Source organism: Squalius cephalus, assembly GCF_949319135.1.
Source record: "Squalius cephalus genome assembly, chromosome: 20".
NCBI classification, from domain to species: Eukaryota; Metazoa; Chordata; class Actinopteri; order Cypriniformes; family Leuciscidae; genus Squalius; species Squalius cephalus.
Window position 1 is genome coordinate 33,933,258 of NC_137141.1, and position 24,288 is coordinate 33,957,545.

At 34.8% G+C, this 24,288-nt stretch overlaps 1 protein-coding gene across 2 annotated transcripts; it reads left to right on the top strand.

Moving 5' to 3' along the window:
* The first annotated feature begins 612 nt into the window (after window positions 1-612).
* Window positions 613-24,181, top strand: spint1a (serine peptidase inhibitor, Kunitz type 1 a). 2 transcript variants are annotated; one of them, XM_079852693.1, is made up of 11 exons: window positions 613-936; window positions 2,654-3,118; window positions 5,031-5,188; window positions 5,352-5,493; window positions 10,073-10,243; window positions 11,353-11,394; window positions 11,496-11,627; window positions 14,553-14,603; window positions 14,701-14,871; window positions 18,804-18,863; window positions 23,318-24,181. In XM_079852693.1, the coding sequence occupies exons 2-11, from the start codon at window positions 2,710-2,712 to the stop codon at window positions 23,506-23,508; spliced, it is 1,527 nt and encodes a 508-aa protein (XP_079708819.1). In that variant the 5' UTR covers window positions 613-936; window positions 2,654-2,709; the 3' UTR covers window positions 23,509-24,181. The 2 variants fall into 2 exon arrangements, with proteins under 2 accessions (XP_079708819.1, XP_079708820.1); XM_079852694.1 differs by having other exon boundaries at window positions 629-936; window positions 2,636-3,118.
* Window positions 24,182-24,288: the final 107 nt, after the last annotated feature.

Consider the following 24,288-nt stretch of genomic DNA (forward strand, 5'->3'; position numbering starts at 1 on the left):
ATGCATTTAAAGTGGGTTTCCGTTACAGAAATGATAATGTCAATCTCACTTCAATGTATTGTTTACCTCAAACCTCAGACAACATGACGTTCACTGCATGCATGCCCAGAAGAGGAATCATTGGCATCATCTGAAGCTCAGGCCAGAATTGGTGCACTCAAAGAAATCTGTGCATTCAGACATAATTCACACTTTAAAGTGCTTCTTATTAGAATAAACCAATGTGAAGCGACTGAAGAGCACATGTTAAGTTAAATCGGAGAACTACTAAAGCAAATGAGCAAATACATCGAGAGTCGCTGTGGCTTGATCTTTCTGAAAGATCACCAACATGAAACTTGCATGAATAGCACTTCAGAAAGTCCTTTTTGGGGTCTGTGGTGAATGATATCTCATCTGAATCAGGAAACGACACCTTCCATCGCACTTTAATAGACACTTTATAATAGAAGTGCATTTCTTTTTTAATAAATTAGTTTTTTATAAAACCAAACCAAGCCAAAAAAAAAAAAAACACATTATTATTGGATGTCAAAACAACCCCATCACACATTAAGCAGAAGTGACAGACACGCACAATAGCCACAGATCACGTGTTATAGTCTGCGGGTTATAGTGATGCAGTTAGACAACAGTCAGACATTAGAAACTGAACGCCTGGCAAGAACGGTGGATAAATATTTCCCCAAGCAAACATAACTTAGTAACGCGGTGAGGGGGCGGAGTCTGAGTGCCTGCGGCGTGACGTCATCACTTCCTGCTCGCGCAGGTATCTCGGTATCGGACACACCTGAAGCTCCGGATCTGCCGCAGTTTTACTCGGAATCAACGACACATTTCCACCGAAACTCCGGTTTAAACGACGCTTTTACATCTGGCCGATGAGGAATTACACCGTGTTTGGAGGAGACGAACTCTTATAGTGCTGTTTAATAGGTAAGAAGTTGATATGTTTAATGTTTTAAAGTGTTTAACTGACGAACACAAAAATCTGCTGCGTTTTCCCTCAGGCGGCCTGTAATGTTTATGTTGCATTAAACCAGATATATTACATTACTGTGGTGGTAAATATTCGCTGTTGTGTCGTATAAGAATTGTGAGTGTTTTAAGGTATCGATAGGCTATAGTTTTAACTTTTTTTTTAGGGGATAATGTTTGATTAATGGCGTGTTTAAAGTCTTTCTACATGGTTATGAGAATGTATTGTACTGTATGAATATGTTTTGTAATTTTGGAGATTGACTTTGGGTAAATCGGGCCACAGTAAGTCATCTCAATGTCATAACTTTGCCCAGTTTACCTAAATTCACCGTGTGTAAAGATACTGGAGAGTCGTTATTGTCCAGAGGAGAAAGACTCCTTTTATATGGATTCTGTCTTATTCAATAGTTGACTTAAATATAGAAATAATACATCTAACAATACAGTGCTGTAGAGAGTAGGAAAACAACATAATAATGTTGCATAATAGATGTTTTCGAAATAGTATTTTGCACGTGAAAATATATAGATGCCTTAAATTGTGGGTTTGCTTGTACTAGGATGATCATATTTGGTGGTCTGTGGAAATTTAAAAGCTTGAAACCCACAGCTATTATATAATATAATATATTTTTATATATTTTATTGGAGGTTTTGTTCTTTATTGGAGAATGACTCGTTGATTCTTTATGGATTTAGTCATCCTACTAGCTATATATATAATATAAATATTATTTGGAAGTGTTAATGTTGAAAGTTTTCTTTTTTTCAGATTAATCTTTAATAATTTATAAAGAGATTTTATTGTTAAGTTTTAATGTTTAAAGTTGTCTCTTTTTTTCAGGTTTGTTTTGAATACTTTATAAAGGGATTTGACTGGAGGTTTTGTTCCTTTGGAGAATGACTCCTTATTGGTTCTTTATGGATTTAATTATTCTACTAGCTATAAACTTAATATTATTTGGAAGTTTTAACGTTTAAAGTTTTCTCTTTCTGTTCAGATTGGTTGTGAATCATTTATAAAGGGATTTGGCTGGAGATTTTGTTCTTTTGGAGAATGACTCCTTATTGATTCTTTATGGATTTAGTCCGTTAAAACTTTATATTTTTATATATATATATATATATATATATATATATATATATATATATATATATATACACAATATAAATATTTGGAATTGGAAGTAAAATATAAATATTTGGAAGTTTTAATGGACTAAATCCATAAAGAATCAATAAGGAGTCTTGGATTCTCCAAAAGAACAAAATCTCCAGTCAAATCCTTTTATATAAATATAAAATATAAATATTTGGAAGTTTGGAAGTAAAATATAAATATTTGGAAGTTTTAACGTTTATATTTTTTATATTATATATAAATATTTGGATTTTTTAATGTGTAAAGTTTTCTCTTTCTGTCCAGATTCGTTTTGAATCGTTTATAAAGGGATTTGGCTGGAGGTTTTCTTCTTTTGGAGAATGACTCCTTATTGATTCTTTATGGATTTAGTCCGTTAAAACTTCCAAATATATATATATATATATATATATATATATATATATATATATATATATATATAAATATTTGGAAGTTTTAACATTTATATTTTTTATATTATATATAAATATTTGGAATTTTTAATGTGTAAAGTTTTCTCTTTCTGTCCAGATTCGTTTTGAATCGTTTATAAAGGGATTTGGCTGGAGGTTTTCTTCTTTTGGAGAATGACTCCGGCTCGGCTCTGGTTCTTCTGGACCGCGGTGGTTCTGCACATCGTTCTCCATGTGTCTCCATCAGAGGCTCAGGATCCAGGGAAGCCCTGCATGGATAGATTCAGTCATGGCAAAGAGGATTTCGTGTTGAACACGGATGAATCTGTGAAGGAAGGAGCCACGTTCCTGAGTTCTCCTCAGGTGAGCCGGGCTGAAGACTGTGTTCGGGCTTGCTGTAATGATCCGAACTGCAATCTGGCTCTGATGGAGCACGGTCCAGATCCCAAAAGCATCACCACGTGCTTCATCTTCAACTGTCTGTACAAACAGACGAAAGTCTGTCGCTTTGTGAGGAAGAAGGGCTTCAGCAACTACCTCCTGAAGTCTGTTTTTAAAGATTACCTCGAGCAAAAGGTTTCAGGTAAGAGGAAATCGTCTTATAAGTATGTGGAGATGTTAAGTGTATTGTACAGTTCAGAAAGTTTAGTAAATTCTGGATTTCTGTATATAGTTGACACCTGTTTTTGACATTTATTTTTAAAGAGTACATTGAGCAACAGGTGCCAGGTAAGGAAAATCCTCTTAGACGTGTCTAGAAATCTCTTGTAGATATCTAGTGTTTTCTTTCAGGATTCAGGATTTTTGTATGTAGTGTTTTTGGTCAAGTATGTTTTAAGACTTACTCCTTGAAGTACTCATGCATGTCTAGACCTGCTGAGATCCTCTGAATCGTGTCATTGTTTCATATTTTAGCCGGTTGTAATAACCAGGGACGTAGGAATTATTTGATAACAGTCATTTTGAGGACGAAATTGAGTGCAGTTCACTGGCGAGACATACAAAAAATTGCTTATTTAATACTCTTTAAATAGCCAGTAGTGTTTAGTTTACATCACAGCTGATTTGACAAGCAGAGGAGTGCAAGATCAATAGTTTTGCTGTTTTTCTGGGAGAGAAAGACTGTAAATAAAATGCACACTTATATGACAAATCTTATATCATGATATGAATAATTGTATTTCTTGACAACGATATATCTCACGATATAGTTATTTAGTGCTTTAAATAAAGATTTTTGATATTAAAATTGATTTGAAATTTCAAAATCACATAAACTAATACTAGCCTAACTAACATAAGTCAAAAAAAATATATTTTTTTTACAATCTCACTAAAGGCAAGGCAGTGATAAAATAGGAGCAAAGAATATAATTACAAGCAATAGGACAAAAAATACAATTGAACAAAGACACAAATTAAATAGACCTACGTGAAAAACTTTAAGCACTAGAAATAAAAAACTACAATAGAGAGCAGGTTTATTAGGCTGCTGTCACTTTAAGAGCGAATGCACTGATCCAATATACTGATACACATGCGCTTCCTTTCTCCACCATTTACAGCCACTTAAGACATAAACGACTGTGTTTACGAGGATACAAAACGGCAGGCATTTTGATATATAAGTGTGTGTGTTTGCCTAGAAGTGTAGGCGCTAAGTTCAGTTCTCGCGCTGTATGAGAAGTGGCTTTATGTGCGCGCATTTCTCTCAAATAGTGCACGCATAAAATGAGTCTTTTTTTCTTGAGCTTGGATGGTTTATAATTAAGGCTTAAAAACGCATTCAAACGATAAGCTCTCGAGACGGCACAGAACGGCAACGCCACGTCAACGCAACCGCGAGAGATGATCGTCCAGAATCTCTAACGGTTGACCGATTTCTTCCGGTTTATCGTGTATACCGGTATATCGCCCACCCCTATGCACACTTATTTTCTCATGTTTTTGGAGTACAGCAGCTTATACAGAAATCGACTAAAATTCTGAAAAGTCTTATCTTGATTTCATAGTCTTGATGATCTGAATGCAGAAACCTGATGATAACGATTGCTGTTGTGTTCCTGCGCCCCTGGTTCAACCGTATAGAATCGCATCTAGTTTAGGATCAAATATCTTTTAGTCTTTCAATTCCTCTGCATGTCTGACACTTAAAGGAACACGCCGACTTTTTGGGACTTTAGCTTATTCACCATATCCCCCAGAGTTAGATAAGTCCACACACACCCTTATCATCTCCATGCGTGCCGTAACTCTGTCTGACGCACCCACCACTAGCCTAGCTTAGCACAAAGACTCGAGGTGAATAAGCAAAAGTCCCAAAAAGTCGGCGTGTTCCTTTAAATCACACTTTATTAGTTCTCTATCGGCTGATCTTCAGCATACAAGATCAAGCTTGCGTTCTCGCTACCATTCTTGGCATCTTATGCAGTTCCCATGGCTGTTGTTTCATGTTGCATAATGTTTCATGGCAGCAGTGTTTTGATTTCTTGCAGACGTGGAGGACAGACCTCCGGTTGCAGTTGCCGGGCAGGACCGAGTCGTTCAACCGCAAGAAGATGTGACGTTAAACGGCATTGAGAGCAAAGACGATAAAGTGATCGTGAAGTATGAGTGGGTGCAGGTGTCCGGAGACACGTCGGCTGTTATTAAGGTTATTTATTACTTACAGTTCATTACTGGAATAATATTTTCTAAAAAAAATAAATAAAAAAATGCATCAGATTAGACAGCTATAAATTCTGCCAATGTGTTTGTGTTTTATTTAGATATTTAATTAATGTACAATCTCTTCTTTTTTCTTTTTTTGTTGTCAGAAAGGGCATTTTCCGGATTCCGTGACCGTCTCCAATCTTTCTCCCGGGATGTATAAGTTCCGACTCACGGTCACAGATGGCGCAGGACAGACGGGCTCGACCGAGGTCTCGGTTTTGGTCCTGACCCCAGAACAGTCACTCCGTGAGTACATGAAAACGCAACAGGAGTTGTGTGTGTTTACTTCATTTATATATTTGCTTTTTAACTGCAGGTGGAATTTTTCTGCTGAATATATCAATGTAGATAATATACAAATTTTAGAGCATGTAAATTATATGCACCGAACAATTCATTCTTGGAAAAAAGCACTAATTGAGGTCTGTATATTTCCGCCAGGGAATAAAGAAAAAAAGGCAATTGTGACTTCTCACAGATTAGACTATAGCTTACGATTCTCTGAATTGTGACATATAAACTTGTAATTGCGAGAAAAAGTCAGAATTGTGATATATAACATTGCAATTGAGTTACAAAATCCGAATTTTGAGATATAAACATGTAATTGCAAGAAAAAAAGTCAGAATTGAGTTCTAAAGTCCAATTTTTGATATATAAACTCGTAATTGTGAGGAGAAAGTCAGAATTGTGAGATATAACATTGCAATTGAGTTACAAAATCCGAATTTTGAGATATAAACTCGTAATTGTGGGTAAAAAAGTCAGAATTGTGATATATAACATTGCAATTGAGTTACAAAGTCTGAATTATAACATATAAACTCGTAATTGTGGGTAAAAAAGTCAGAATTGTGATATATAACATTCCAATTGTGAGTTATAAAGTCAGAATTTTGAGATATAAACACGCAATTGCAAGAAAAAAGTCAGAATTGTGAGATATAACATTGTAATTGAGTTACAAAATCCGAATTTTGAGATATAAACTCGTAATTGTGGGTAAAAAAGTCAGAATTGTGATATATAACATTGCAATTGAGTTACAAAGTCTGAATTATAACATATAAACTCGTAATTGTGGGTAAAAAAGTCAGAATTGTGATATATAACATTGCAATTGAGTTACAAAGTCTGAATTATAACATATAAACTCGTAATTGTAAGTAAAAAAGTCAGAATTGTGATGTATAACATTCCAATTGTGAGTTATAAAGTCCGAATTTTGAGATATAAACACGCAATTGCAAGAAAAAAGTCAGAATTGTGAGATATAACATAGCAATTGAGTTACAAAGTCTGAATTATAACATATAAACTCGTAATTGTGGGTAAAAAAGTCAGAATTGTGATATATAACATTCCAATTGTGAGTTATAAAGTCAGAATTTTGAGATATAAACACGCAATTGCAAGAAAAAAGTCAGAATTGTGAGATATAACATTGCAATTGAGTTACAAAATCCGAATTTTGAGATATAAACTCGTAATTGTGGGTAAAAAAGTCAGAATTGTGATATATAACATTCCAATTGTGAGTTATAAAGTCAGAATTTTGAGATATAAACACGCAATTGCAAGAAAAAAGTCAGAATTGTGAGATATAACATTGCAATTGAGTTACAAAGTCTGAATTATGACATTTAAATTCGCAATTGTGAGGAAAAAGTCAGAATTTGAGATATAAACTTGTTATGAAAAAAGTTCTCAGAAATCTAGTTTTTTGACCAAGACTGAAAATTATAAACTCTTAATTTAAAAAATTTTGAACAGATATCTAGTTTAATATGTTGAGGACGGCTGCCATTGTATATTATATAAAGTGTGATGTTCTGGAAGGCCGTCAGCGTTAATATTCATTTCCATATGCATCATCACTTGCTATATAAATGAAACCGCTCATTGCTATCATGTTCTGTGAAGAGCGTTTCTCAGTCATTCAGTCTGAGTTCTGTTGACCTATGATGAGTTCTGGTCCAACAAGTTTTGACGTGACCTTAATTAGTTGCCGGAAAACATGGATTAACCATTTACCAGGATTTGTCAAACAGTTTCGTTCTGTTAACCCAGAATGAAAAAGTGCTTTCTTTTAATCGCAGCTCGACTAGGTTGAGTTATTTTGTCTAAACCATCAGAGATTTCATGATAAATCCCAGAAGTTGTAGATTGGTAATCAATTGCACGATGTGTTCTAGCTTCGGGTGAAACAGGAAACCATCTGAGCTGTGTGTGGCCATTTTCTTGAGTGTTTCTAAAACTGGTACGGCAGGTTTTGCGGTGGGAGTTTCACAGAGAATGAGAACATTCTCGTCATCGAGGGTTTGTGAAGCTGTCCTCATGAGGCTTTGACCAAAAATGTAAATCTAAAACCCTGGATTCAGATGATCATAGACATAGATAGTTTGAATTCAGAACCGATATTTACATTATTCATGTTGCATTTGTGTTTTCAAAGCGCAGGAAACGTGAATAAACTATGTAATGTGTAACGCATTTAAATCATAAGTCATTAATTATTAAAAAGTTGTCTGTTCACAGTTACTGATTAAAGAGTTAAATGCGTGTTTATCTGAAGTAAATCTACAGCACTGTGGTATTCAACTCATTTCATATTTTCCGCTTGTGTAAGTGGTACTTTCAGTTCTGTGTTTGAGTAAGCATTCATATTTCACATAGTTTCACACACACACACACACACACACACACACACACACACACACACACACACACACACGGTTATTGGATGATAGTTTTCTTTTCTGCTACACAATAAAAAAAATGTTTTATATCTCATAATTCTGACTTTTTTCCTCCTAATTGTGAGTTTATATCTCACTGTTCAGAATTTATAACTTACAATTATGAGTTTATATCTCACAATTCTGTCTTTTCCGCAATGATGAATTTATATCTCAAAATTTGGACTTTAGAGCTCAAAATTGTAATGTATTATTTCACAATTCTGACTTTTTTCTTGCAATTACACATATCTTGCAAAATTCAGACCATATAACTCGCACTTGCAATGTTATATCTCACAATTCTGTCTTTTTCTCAATTATGAGTTTATATCTCAAAATTTGGACTTAAAAGCTCACAATTATGATGTATTTCACAATTCTGACATTTTTCTCAGAATTGCGAGTTTATATCTCATAGTTTTTACTTTTTTCTCAGAATTGTGAGTATATCTCAAAATTTGGACTTTAAAGCTCACAATTATGATGTATTATTTCACAACTATGACTTTTTTTCTCAGAATTGCGAGTTTATATCTCATAGTTTTGACTTTTTTTCTCAGAATTGAGTTTATATCATAGTTTTGACATTTTACTCAGAATTGCGAGTTTATATCTCATAGTTTTTACTTTTTTCTCAGAATTGTGAGTTTATATTCATAGTTTTGACTTTTTTCTCAGAATTGTGAGTATATCTCAAAATTTGGACTTTAAAGCTCACAATTATGATGTATTATTTCACAACTATGACTTTTTTTCTCAGAATTGCGAGTTTATATCTCATAGTTTTGACTTTTTTCTCAGAATTGCGAGTTTATATCTCATAGTTTTTACTTTTTTCTCAGAATTGTGAGTATATCTCAAAATTTGGACTTTAAAGCTCACAATTATGATGTATTATTTCACAACTATGACTTTTTTTCTCAGAATTGCGAGTTTATATCTCATAGTTTTGACTTTTTTCTCAGAATTGAGTTTATATCAGTTTTGACATTTTTCTCAGAATTGTGAGTTTATATCATAGTTTTGACATTTTTCTCAGAATTGCGAGTTTATATCTCATAGTTTTGACTTTTTTCTCAGAATTGTGAGTTTATATCTCATAGTTTTGACTTTTTTCTCAGAATTGTGAGTTTATATCTCATAGTTTTGACTTTTTTCTCAGAATTGTGAGTTTATATCTCATAGTTTTGACTTTTTTCTCAGAATTGTGAGTTTATATCTCATAGTTTTGACTTTTTTCTCAGAATTGTGAGTTTATACCTCATAGTTTTGACTTTTTTCTCAGAATTGTGAGTTTATATCTCATAGTTTTGACTTTTTTGTCAGAATTGCGAGTTTATATCTCATAGTTTTGACTTTTTTCTCAGAATTGCGAGTTTATATCTCATAGTTTTAACTTTTTTATCGCAATCACGGTTTCATATCTTGCAGTTCAGACTTTATAACTCGCAATTTAATTTAAAAGAAAAGTGATGTGAATGTGAAGGCCAAGTATGGTAGCCTATACTTGAAATTTGTCCTCTGCATTTAACCACTCCAAGTTAGTACACACACACACACACACAATATTGAGGGTTCGGTGCTTTGCCCAAGCGCACGTCAGTCATTTACTACTGGTATTGAGAATTGAACCCGCAACCTTTGGGTTACCAGTCAGACCACAACCATTATTGGGGCAACTGGGGCAGTTGTGGCCTAATTTAGTTTAGTTGTGGCCTAATTTAGTGGCCTAAAAATCTGACTTCTCTCGCAATTGTAAGTTTTTATCTCGCAGTTCAAAGTTTTATAATTCACAATTCAGACTTTTTTTACATGTTTTATTGACCAGACAGACACTAAAACCAGTGGCACAAAACATGTAATTTCAGAAGACTTTGAATATTGCATTCAAGTCATACGGACTAAGTTATGATACTTTGGTGTTTTCTGTCAGGAACAACATAAGAGCAAGTAAATGAAAACAGAATTTTCTTTATTTGACATTGCAGGCCTTTAAAAGTGAATCAGCTTATTCTGTTCAGTGCAAGTCACCAGCATTTGTTGTAAATGTTGAATAAACGAATGAATGGTCTTCCTCCGATCAGATCACTGTCTGGTGCCGAAGAAGGAGGGTCCGTGCCGAGGCTCTTTTCCACGCTGGCACTACAATGCCGCCACTGAGCAATGCGAGGAGTTCAAGTTCGGAGGCTGCAAACCGAACCGCAACAACTACCTGGCGCTCAACGAATGCGAGAACGCTTGTGACAAAGTTTCAGGTATTGTTCTTATTTTTCTTTTTATGGTCACATTTACAAACAGATGCTCATTAATTACAACAGATAAAACTTACATTTTCACTGTGCAGAGCGGAGGCATAAATGTTAATAATAGCATAGCTAAAAATTATAGTAAGTGCAAATTGCTAATTTATTTACTAATGAAAGTATAATGCAAATGATTGTTATTGTGCATAAAATGTATACAAGTGTTAATTTATTTAAACAATCAAATCTTAACATATAATACTATAACTATACTTATGTAATACAAAAGTTTTTATCTTAACTTTTATAGGTTTTTAATTCACTTGTGACCCCCCCCCCCCCCAAAAAAAAGAAAAGAAAAAATAATAATAATAATTTGCAATAATCCTAATTTGCAAAAACTTGACAAAAAATAAATAAATAAATAAAATAAAATATATATTTCTTTATTTATATATTGTTTTTTTTTTGTTTTTTTGTTTTTTGCAAATAAGGACAGGTAATGGTTAAAATGGTTTAATTCACTTGTGACTTTCCCCGCCAAAAAAAGAAAAGAAAAAAAATAATAATAATAATTTGCAATAATCCTAATTTGCAAAAACTTTGCAAAAAATAAATTTATATTAATATTAATTTTAATATTATTATTATTATTATTATTATTATTATTATATATTTTTTGCAATGTTTTTTTATTTATTTATTTCTTTTTTTTATTGTTTTTATTTATTTATTTATTTATTTTTTTTGCAAATAAGGAGAGGTGATGGTTAAAATAATTTTATATGCGTTTTTTCAGGCGGCTTTACCTTATTAAACTGCATGAAAAACATGCATCGCTTAATACGTTTCTACACAAACTGTGAACAGGAATAATGTGTCATGTGTCAGCTGTGTGTCATCAATGGCTCATTCAAAAGTGCATTAATCATTTATTAATGTGCATGATCATCTCTTTATTTCAGATGTTTTGTTTAAGTGTGCATTCTGTTTTTGTTTTAAATAATAAATGACACTTTATTTGACAATTTTGTTGTCAAATGAAATCCCGTAAACTAATTTTTAAGTGTGTCTTTTCAAAATATCTTTATTTTACATTCAATATTTTCTTATTATTGCAGTTTCTGGTCCTCCATCTGGAAGATTAGCTCCGAACCATGATGGTAATCTTGCTGATTTTTTTCAATGCCATTATGCCATTTCATTTTTATTATAAATGTCTAAAGCGAAATCCTCTGTTCTGAACTCTTGCAAACACACACAGTTGAGCAGTGTGAGGTGCCTTGTGGTCCTGAACAGTTCTCCTGTTCTAGTGGATGTTGCATCGGAAAAGATTTCGAGTGTGACGGAGAGAAGCAGTGCAGCGACGGCTCGGACGAGGCCGAATGCTCCAGATGTGAGGATCGCGTTCATCATTATTATAAAAACAGATTATGCACTGAAAAGAAAAGTTTCTTACTCAGTATTTTGTCTTGTTTTACAGTACAAATATCTAAACATTCTTAAATCAAGATACATTTAATTGAGAAGCATTTATTAGTTTTATGTGTGACTGATGAGGCTGTTAGAGCTGTGCTATTAATCACAATGAAACCGCGTGAGATTTGGCGAAGGCTGAGATTATTTTATGTGCAGTTTGTCAGTGCAGCGACTGATCGTAGTGAATGCTTCCTCTGAACACCAGAGGGCGCTCTCTCTCTCTCACACACACACACACACACACACACACACTAGAGATGTGCGGATGGGCTATTATTTCATCCGCAACCGCATCACAAAACTCATCATCCATCCGCACCAACGTTTTGGACCAATTTTCAAAACCACACCCGTCCGCCATCCGCTGATCCACGAGACTAGAAAGCTCACCTCAGCATATCAGCAGTGAACTCCGTCTCCGATCGGCGCACAGGTACAAAAATAAATAAATAATTAGCCTAAATTAAACGCACTTTGGCAAATTTGCTGTGGATGTTATTGAGCTTGTAGAAATCGGAAACAGCACCAATTCTGCGACACAGATGAACCTTTATTGATATCTCTATCAGACACATATATGTATACATATATTTTTCATTTGATTGGTTCAACCGCCCGCCACCCACCCGAATTTAATTAAAATATTATTTTTCGTCACGTCATCCGCCCGATCCGCGGAGTCTGCGGCTGTAACCGCCAACCGCGCATCTCTAACACACACACACACACACACACACACACACACACACACACACACATCCATCTGAACACCAGAGGGCGTCTCTCTCTCTCACACACCACAAATCCCTCTGAACACCAGAGGACGTCTCTTACACACACACACACACACACACACACACACACACACACACACACACACACACACACACACACACACGCACGCACGCACACACCCCACAAATTCCTTTGAACACCAGAGGGCGTCACACACACACACACACACACACACACACACCCCACAAATCCCTCTGAACACCAGAGGGCGTCTCACACACACACACACACACACACACACACACACACACACACACACCCCACAAATCCCTCTGAACACCAGAGGGCGTCTCACACACACACACACACCCTCCACAAATCCCTCTGAACACCAGAGGGCGTCTCACACACACACACACACGTGCGCGCACACACACACACACACACACACACAAACACACACACAAACACACACACAAACACACACACACACACACACACACACACACACACCCCACAAATCCCTCTGAACACCAGAGGGCGTCTCACACACACACACATCCCACAAATCCCTCTGAACACCAGAGGGCATCTCACACACACACACACACACACACACACATCCCACATATTCCTCTGAACACCAGAGGGCATCTCACACACACACACACACCACATATTCCTCTGAACACCAGAGGGCATCTCACACACACACACACACACACACACACACACACACCACATATTCCTCTGAACACCAGAGGGCGTCACACACACACACACCACATATTCCTCTGAACACCAGAGGGCATCTCTCACACACACACACACACACACACACACACCACATATTCCTCTGAACACCAGAGGGCGTCACACACACACCACATATTCCTCTGAACACCAGAGGGCATCTCACACACACACACACCACATATTCCTCTGAACACCAGAGGGCGTCACACACACACACACACACCACATATTCCTCTGAACACCAGAGGGCGTCACACACACACACACACACACCACATATTCCTCTGAACACCAGAGGGCGTCACACACACACACACACACCACATATTCCTCTGAACACCAGAGGGCGTCACACACACACACACACACCACATATTCCTCTGAACACCAGAGGGCGTCACACACACACACACACACCACGTATTCCTCTGAACACCAGAGGGCGTCACACACACACACACACACCACATATTCCTCTGAACACCAGAGGGCGTCACACACACACACACACACACACCACATATTCCTCTGAACACCAGAGGGCGTCACACACACACACACACACACCACATATTCCTCTGAACACCAGAGGGCGTCACACACACACACACACACACACACACACACCACATATTCCTCTGAACACCAGAGGGCGTCACACACACACCACATATTCCTCTGAACACCAGGGGGCATCTCACACACACACACACGCACACACACACACACACACACCACATATTCCTCTGAACACCAGAGGGCGTCACACACACACCACATATTCCTCTGAACACCAGAGGGCGTCTCACACACACCACATATTCCTCTGAACACCAGAGGGCGTCTCACACACACGCCCGCAGAAGTAGATAACACACATCATACCAGGAAATCCCTATCGGCATCACACTCTCTGAATCTGAATAAACAGAAGACTGAAACGCTTTGATTAAACACGACTAATAAACACACGACTGCCTTATTCTGTCAGAAGCTCATCGTCTCCCAGGCGGAGGAGCTCAGCTGTCCTCATGAAGGGAGTTTGCTGGAAAAGCATGTTATTAAATGTCGTCTTTTGTTGGACAAGAGGTTCATAAATGCGTCTCATGTTCGGAAAGATGCAAGTGTTGCTTTTTCAAATGCATAAGGGTCTCGAACTCACAGTTTCAGACGGAGCCGCGTTTACAGAGCCGTACGTCACTGACAAGCTGCACATAACACCGAATAATCACAGCCTTTGCCATTTCATAATCGCGATAAGCCAAATCAGTTTAAGTGCGATTACATGTAAAGTGTGTTGAATCGTTCAGCCCTAGTGACTGAATGGACTTTTTCTTCTCTTTATGTTCAGTGGACAAAAAGTTCAGGCGATTGCTGGATATTAATGTGGACACATCCAAAGGTGACGTTATATTTCATTTTCTGTTGTGAAATATGCAAACCATGCAAAACATATTTACTGATGATAATTTTATCTTGAACTTCATTCCCTCTTCCAGCTCACTGCGTGGAGCCGCCGGTTACGGGAGGCTGTCGCGATAGCGCCACCCACTGGTACTACAATCCGTACGATCGGCTCTGTAAGCGCTTTAACTACGGCGGGTGTGGCGGAAATATGAACCGCTTTAAGACGGAGGACGAGTGCATGAGTGTGTGCGGTTCAGTGACCGGTGAGTTTTACTGTATTATCACCATATAATCAGTATTTAGAGTCAACAAGCACTGCAAAAAAAGATGATTGTAACAATAACTTTCTCGCCTTTTAAGGCGAGACACTACAGGTGAATAGGGTAAACATTTTAAATAATAGATTACACAAGTATATAAAAAAATGTATTACAAGTTTTTGAAATTTGTACGTTTACTTATGCAAATTAGGCATTATCTTATTAACACTAGAAGTGCCAGAATTCCATAACTACTAGAACTGCCGCAAGCAGTCATTTTGACCGCTAGATTCCAAACTCTACATCTTTAATAATAAATACCCAATTGAGAGATTAATGCATTTATTGTATTAGGATATCTTTTAAAAACAAAACTACACCAAACTGTACATTTAAACAAGTTTAATTATACATTTATAAATAAATAATATCTGTAGATGTCCTGAACAAAATGACGGAGTAGCCTGTTTTCATGTTTACACTGTTCGATCGCGCCCGCGCGCGCCTTACACACACACACACACACACACACACACACACACACACACACACACACACACACACACACACACACACACACACACACACACACACACACACCATATTCCAGCATTGCAATCTTGACATCGCAGCCTGTTCATTATAGCCATAATAAAATATAATAATAAAATAGTCAACCTAACATATAAAAATTCCACTGCTCTGTTTATATAGTCAGTATAGCCTACAATTCGTACCATTTTGCGCGTGTGAAGAGGATGATTTTTTCCGTCGATATTGGAACGTGAGTGAAGTACAAAGACTATAATAAAGAATAGTTTACCATCCAAATACGTCGCAAATGTTGAAACATTTTGATTCTAATTAGAGAGTTACGTGAGCCTAACGCCGCTTACTTTCACTTTCGCTTGAAAGTAGCCTATTTCATTTTGGCTTGTTTATAGTTATTTTTTCATTCTTGTTCTGTTCTGAATATCATTACATTTAAATTATTTGTTGTGGAATATGTTTTGTATATTTTTTTACCACATTTTATTGTTGTGTATATTGGTATGTATAATAATACCGCGAAATTCAGTGCGGTCAATCTGACCGTCTATGGCCGAAATAGGTAAATATGTTCATTTGTTTTTTGCCTTATGTGTAATTTATATGAAAAACATTTTAAATGAAAATACAGACACTTTTAGGAAAAGTCAGGTACCAGCAGAATTTTATTTCTTTTTTCAACAAAGTTATTGCAGATATAAAATTCAAAACGGTCAAAATGACCGCCATGGCAGTTCTAGTGTTAAATATGTGCGATTTTGCTTATATTTTCGGTAGATAGATCTGAACATATGATAAAGCCAGGTGCAAAATTCTTTTTTTATTTTGTTTACACACAATATGAAAAAAAAAAAAATCAGGATGTATGCTTTCATTACCTAGGAAATCAAAATATACTGTCCATAGCCTTAAAAAAATCGCTTTTCGCCATATTTTTTTTATTAAAATGTCACATAAATCAGGCCAGGAATGATTTATTAACAAATCCTTCTGAAAATATCTTCAGAATACTGCTAAGTGTATAACTAGAGAGTTTGGTGTACATAGGCTGAGATGTTTGTACTGGAGAATGACAAAAAAGTCATTTTGAGAAAACTGCATTTAAAGATTTAAATAGCTCTAAATGAGATTTCGTCATTAGCTTTTAAACCCCCCTTTGGACATTCACGATTGGTTACTGGTAGAAAGGAAATGCCCATATTTGGGTTACATAGCATTGTTCAGGAGACTCAGAGCTTTACAACGAGACCGGTCCTGACAGACTTCAGTAAACAGACTGGATTGGTCCAAGTTGGAATGCTAACAACTTGGTAAATTCAGGAGAAACTTACTGCCGCAAGTAAACAAAATGTAATAAAATAAACATCTTAATGTATATTTTCAAGTTTTTTTTTTTTTTATAGCAGCTTGAAAGAACACATACTGAAGGAGCAAACTAGCCCAAAATCTCAAAACTGACCCCTGCATGAAAAATCTATGTTTCTGCCTGCCGTGTCTCGCCTTAACTTGAGATAACTCAAATATCCGAGTTGTCACTTAATACAACTTCACATTTCAAAGGCAGCACAAACACTTAATTTTTAAAGTTGAAACATTTTTTTCTTCATTTTTTTTATTATGAATTATTCATCAGTGCATATTATTGTAAAGAAAATCATGTTTGTCTTTATAATCTTTCATCAGAATATAATAACTGACTTTCTTTTTCAGTCCCTCTTATTTATGAAATAGTTGCACAATGATCTTGTGTTTTAGATCTCGTGTCAGTAAAAGCCAGAACTCTTTCCAAGCAACTATTTTTTAAAGTAATATTTCCCAGATTTTCTTTTTATCCTTTCATAGCTTGTCACAAATACAATTAAAAAATTTTTTTTAATGTAAGCCTGAGGTAGATTTTAAGCACTGTGAGTGTTTCCCATTGATTAGCTAGACTCTGGCGTAACCACAGTTTCATAGTGAACCGAAAATATTTTAATACTTCTCATAACAAATAAACATCTCCAACATTGTTATGTGCCAAAGTATCTGTCAAACAAACTCAAATCGAAAGCTCGATATGGCTTTGTGCCCTTATCAAATCACAAAAGACTAAGTATTGAGTAATTATATAATCTGTTTGCACTGCGTGTTTCAAAGCTCACGCGGAAAAGGTTTTGGATTTATTTTAATCATATGTTAATTTAAAAAATCTTGTGTAATATGAGTTGCTGTTTTTGTCTGTTTGGTTTTTATTGTATTTATATGATATTTGTATTTTTGTAATTTAATTTTTGCCATGAAAATAGCTTTGAGTGCTGTCATGGCACTAAATTAAACACTCTGAATCTGAATCTTTGCTCACGGGATCCGGTCATCAGATCCGGTGTTTTTCCGTGTCTCAGACCGGCTCAGTTTACAGTGGACTCCATCTCTCTCAACAGATAGCAGAAGGAGTTTTCTTATATTCTAATAATTAAATGCACAATCAGCATACAAATAAAAATACTTTAAACAGTTAAGCAATTATTCCTTCCTACTAGCAAATATTTATTCTCGTATCTGCAAAACTAGTCGCTTTTCTGAGAAAATCGCCATTTTGAATCAAAATGTCACTAATGTGAATCGTGTCGATCCAAAGAGTTCAATGTCCAAAACCTCATTAGTCATCTACAAAAATGAACTTAGAGAGGAGCATTTTGCTAAATATATGCACTATAGTAGTAAAAAAATAAAAATAAACTTGCCTAGTAGGGTCCTATGAAATCTGTTTTATTTTTTCCCCAAATTCCATTATTTATTTATTTTTTCGTTTTTTTTTTTTTTTAGTATTATTTATTTATTTAATTTTTTTCAAAGTTTCAAGTTGTCACTTAATATTTATTTTTCCATAGGCATCAGAAACACTTCATTTTTAAAGTTGAGAATTTTTTTGGACTCTAAAATGTCGTCTTATTTTATTTTTATTTTATATATTTTTTATTTATTATCTTATTATTATGAATTATTCATCGGTATATTATTGTAAAGAAAAACATGTTTGTCTTTATAATCCTTTATCAGAATATGAAGGATTATATGAAGGACTGTAGATTATAGAATAGATTATAGAATAATAGTTATAGAATTATAGAATAGATTATAGAAGGACTGTAGATTATAGAATATGAAGGACTGACTTTCTTTTCCAGCTGATTTCATCATTCCCTCTTATTTAAGTTCAGGTGCAAATCAATTCACTGACTCTTTTCTCAAAGTGCACCAGATTGATGATTTTAACTTTCAAATGCACTACATGTTCATCCCCCTCCAGAGGAAGCAAAGTCTCACACAAATCCTGTGGGAAACACAGACTGTTTTCTGTTTTCTCTCCTGCAAAACTTCATGCCCTGTTTATATTATTATTTCAGATTCTGACGTGTTTGCTGGACGTGGACAGTTTGAGAAGCAGGAAAGCAGTAACGACACAGGTAACGCCGCTTCATAAATGCATAACATCCATGCTTTTCTTTAAAAGATGAACATTGAGAATCATGTTGCTCAGATAATATCTTGTGTAAATGTAAAAAGTTTCACTAAAACCTTGTTAATGCAAGTGTGCATTACATGCATGTCTGTTTTCTTAGACATGCAGATATTTAGGGAAACCGGTTTGTGATTTTATGTAAGAATTTCATGAGTGTAAAACATATTTTAATAGAATCTCCTTTTAAAAATGATATTAGACAACATTTTTAGTCAGAAAATATATTAATGGACATTTTTAAAACGGTTTCTCCTGGAATAATTGTAGAATTTCTGACAAATATTAAATTGAAAGATTCCATGTAAATCTTATTATTACTGTCGTTACTACTGGCATATATGTCTGATTTTGTATATTTCCGTGACTTTTCCGTGCATGGAAAACACAAGATTTTCCACTATTGTGGGATGTTAAAGCATCCATAACCACAAATAAGCAAACTAAGACCAACACAAGCAGAATTTAGGAATATTATAAAACATATATAAGATGCACAAACATTTCACCAAATCAACACCTCATCATTTCATCAGTCCAAACCTATGGAAGCTTGTTTCCACCACAGAGTGAAAAATAAAAAAGGTAATTGCGACTTTTTAATCTCACAATTCTGACTTTCAATTCAGAATTGCAAGATATAAAGTCAGAATTGAGTTTTATAAAGTCAGAATTGCAAGATATAAAGTCAGAATTGCGTTTTATAAAGTCAGAATTGTATGATATAAAGTCAGAATTGCGAGATATAAAGTCGCAATTGCGTCAAATAAAGTCAGAATTGCGTGTTATAAAGTCAGAATTATGAGATATAAACTCGCAATTGCGAGAAATATACTTGAAATTCTGACTTTTTTCCTCACATCTCGCAATTTTTCATATCTCGCAAATCTGACTTTATATCACGCAATTCTGACTTTATAAAACGCAATTCTGACTTTATAAAACGCAATTCTGACTTTATAAAACGCAATTCTGACTTTATATCTCGCAATTCTGACTTTATAAAACTCAATTCTGACTTTATATCACGCAATTCTGACTTTATAAAACTCAATTCTGACTTTATATCTCGCAATTCTGACTTTATATCTCGCAATTCTGACTTTATAAAACTCAATTCTGACTTTATATCACGCAATTCTGGCTTTATAAAACGCAATTCTGGCTTTATAAAACGCAATTCTGACTTTATATCACGCAATTCTGACTTTATAAAACGCAATTCTGACTTTATATCTCGCAATTCTGACTTTATATCACGCAATTCTGACTTTATATCACGCAATTCTGACTTTATATCTCGCAATTCTGACTTTATATCACGCAATTCTGACTTTATAAAACGCAATTCTGACTTTATATCTCGCAATTCTGACTTTATATCTCGCAATTCTGACTTTATATCACGCAATTCTGACTTTATATCTCGCAATTCTGACTTTATATCTCGCAATTCTGACTTTATATCACACAATTCTGACTTTATATCTCGCAATTCTGACTTTATATCTCACAATTCTGACTTTATATCTCGCAATTCTGACTTTATATCTCTCAATTCTGACTTTATATCACACAATTCTGACTTTATATCTCGCAATTCTGACTTTCAATTCAGAATTGCAAGATATAAAGTCAGAATTGCGTTTTATAAAGTCAGAATTGTATGATATAAAGTCAGAATTGCGAGATATAAAGTCGCAATTGCGTCAAATAAAGTCAGAATTGCGTGTTATAAAGTCAGAATTATGAGATATAAACTCGCAATTGCGAGAAATATACTTGAAATTCTGACTTTTTTCCTCACATCTCGCAATTTTTCATATCTCGCAATTCTGACTTTATATCACGCAATTCTGACTTTATAAAACGCAATTCTGACTTTATAAAACGCAATTCTGACTTTATATCTCGCAATTCTGACTTTATAAAACTCAATTCTGACTTTATATCACGCAATTCTGACTTTATAAAACTCAATTCTGACTTTATATCTCGCAATTCTGACTTTATATCTCGCAATTCTGACTTTATAAAACTCAATTCTGACTTTATATCACGCAATTCTGGCTTTATAAAACGCAATTCTGGCTTTATAAAACGCAATTCTGACTTTATATCACGCAATTCTGGCTTTATAAAACGCAATTCTGGCTTTATAAAACTCAATTCTGACTTTATATCACGCAATTCTGACTTTATAAAACGCAATTCTGACTTTATATCTCGCAATTCTGACTTTATATCACACAATTCTGACTTTATATCACGCAATTCTGACTTTATATCTCGCAATTCTGACTTTATATCACGCAATTCTGACTTTATAAAACGCAATTCTGACTTTATATCTCGTAATTCTGACTTTATATCTCGCAATTCTGACTTTATATCTCGCAATTCTGACTTTATATCACGCAATTCTGACTTTATATCACACAATTCTGACTTTATATCACGCAATTCTGACTTTATAAAACGCAATTCTGACTTTATAAAACGCAATTCTGACTTTATATCTCGCAATTCTGACTTTATAAAACTCAATTCTGACTTTATATCACGCAATTCTGACTTTATAAAACTCAATTCTGACTTTATATCTCGCAATTCTGACTTTATATCACGCAATTCTGACTTTATAAAACTCAATTCTGACTTTATATCACGCAATTCTGGCTTTATAAAACGCAATTCTGGCTTTATAAAACGCAATTCTGACTTTATATCACGCAATTCTGGCTTTATAAAACGCAATTCTGGCTTTATAAAACTCAATTCTGACTTTATATCACGCAATTCTGACTTTATAAAACGCAATTCTGACTTTATATCTCGCAATTCTGACTTTATATCACACAATTCTGACTTTATATCACGCAATTCTGACTTTATATCTCGCAATTCTGACTTTATATCACGCAATTCTGACTTTATAAAACGCAATTCTGACTTTATATCTCGTAATTCTGACTTTATATCTCGCAATTCTGACTTTATATCACGCAATTCTGACTTTATATCTCGCAATTCTGACTTTATATCTCGCAATTCTGACTTTATATCACACAATTCTGACTTTATATCTCGCAATTCTGACTTTATATCTCGCAATTCTGACTTTATATCTCACAATTCTGACTTTATATCTCGCAATTCTGACTTTATATCTCTCAATTCTGACTTTATATCACACAATTCTGACTTTATATCTCGCAATTCTGACTTTATATCTCACAATTCTGACTTTATAAGATGCAATTGCGACTTTATTTCACGCAATTCTGACTTTATATCTCGCAATTCTGACTTTATAAAACGCAATTCTGACTTTATATCTCGCAATTCTGACTTTATATCTCGCAATTCTGACTTTATATCTCACAATTCTGACTTTATAAAACGCAATTCTGACTTTATATCTCGCAATTCTGACTTTATATCTCGCAATTCTGACTTTATAAAACGCAATTCTGACTTTATATCTCGCAATTCTGACTTTATATCTCGCAATTCTGACTTTATATCTCGCAATTCTGACTTTATATCTCTCAATTCTGACTTTATATCACACAATTCTGACTTTATATCTCTCAATTCTGACTTTATATCTCTCAATTCTGACTTTATATCACACAATTCTGACTTTATATCTCGCAATTCTGACTTTATATCTCTCAATTCTGACTTTATATCACACAATTCTGACTTTATAAGATGCAATTGCGACTTTATTTCACGCAATTCTGACTTTATATCTCGCAATTCTGACTTTATAAAACGCAATTCTGACTTTATATCTCGCAATTCTGACTTTATATCACACAATTCTGACTTTATATCTCGCAATTCTGACTTTATATCTCACAATTCTGACTTTATAAGATGCAATTGCGACTTTATTTCACGCAATTCTGACTTTATATCTCGCAATTCTGACTTTATAAAACGCAATTCTGACTTTATATCTCGCAATTCTGACTTTATATCTCGCAATTCTGAGAAATAAAGTCAGAATTGCGAGATGTAAACTCGCAATTGTGAGATAAAAAGTCGCAATTATCTTTTAAAATGTTTTATTCTGTGGCGGAAACAAGCTTCCACAGAAACCTGATCAAAGTTCAGGTTCCGTAGACAAATATTCTCTTTATCAGAGACGCACTTTTACATAGGCCTATGTGTATGTTTTTTTTTTTTAAAGAATTTTTTTAAATTATCATAATCATAATTATTTTTTAAACTGAAATACCATTGATTGCATTGAATATAGCCATTGCTGCTGATATGGCGTTAAATCATAAATAAGTAAATAATAAACAGATGTTTAGGGATAGTTTTGCATGCATTGATTCTCCACTGATCCAGATGTGCATGATTGACACGCGTCTCTTCTGTCCTCAGCTGCCATTGCGTTCGCAGTCATCCTGGGCTTCGCCATCGCGATCCTGCTGGTTGTTATCGCATGTTGCCTCGTGAAGGGAAGGAACAAGCGTCGGAACAAACATCAGCAAGTGCCGGTTAACGGCGGACACGTTCACTCTTACGTGGACTCGGAGAAACTCGTCTACAACAGCACAACCAAGCCCGTCTGAACTGTGTGACGTGAAACATGAATTTGTATATGCAGTAATTATTTTATTTCTTTGGATTAAGCTGTTTGTTTTTGAGTAGGCATGCTGGTAACAAGGGAGTTCGGTGTGTTTGCATTTGGTTTGAAAACTTTTATTACCAGCGACTTTTCAGGATAATTGATTTACTTGTCTTATTTCTTACTTGTCTTTTGCTATATATATATAATAGCTTGTTGGATTTCACTCAGGGGTGATTATGTTGCAATAGCATATACTAAAGCCAGTTTTTAAAATCCTAACCATGATCGCACAAAATATATTAATATTCTTGAGCCATTTACTTTTTAGTTTGCAATACGATTAGTATAATTAGTTTGTGTTTTCCGTGTGTCTCACAGAAATGCTGCCTCTCCACGGTTTATCGTAAACATCGCATTGCTATTTAGAAATTAGTTACATATTTTAGTATGCTTGAGATCCTAGATATGGCTCTTTATTTGTTATTTGTATCCATGAGCCACTTTTGTTTTTCTTTTAATGTTCTTTTTTATTGTTTTTTTGTAATAAGCTGAAATGACCATTATAAAAGACATTACCCCACAATCCAAATTTGTACATAGGTTTTTTAATGCGTTATCTATACTGATTTCTAAACTGCTAATCTCGGAAGGTCTCAATAAAACTATGTACAGACTGAGTGTGTGGATGTGTATTCATTTCTCATTTTTCTCATTCAAGTGTTAGAAACGGGAGGTTGTGATGTAATCTGACCTGCAGGTGGCGCTATTGACTCAACATTAG

What these genes read in the sequence shown, in the direction of transcription:
- spint1a (XM_079852693.1), top strand. Translation starts at nt 2,710, where the DNA reads ATGACTCCGGCTCGGCTCTGGTTCTTCTGGACCGCGGTGGTTCTGCAC. An exon ending in ACACGTCGGCTGTTATTAAG is followed by an intron (nt 5,189 to 5,351) that starts GTTATTTATTAC and finishes TTTTGTTGTCAG; the next exon opens with AAAGGGCATTTTCCGGATTC. An exon ending in ATTAGCTCCGAACCATGATG is followed by an intron (nt 11,395 to 11,495) that starts GTAATCTTGCTG and finishes AAACACACACAG; the next exon opens with TTGAGCAGTGTGAGGTGCCT.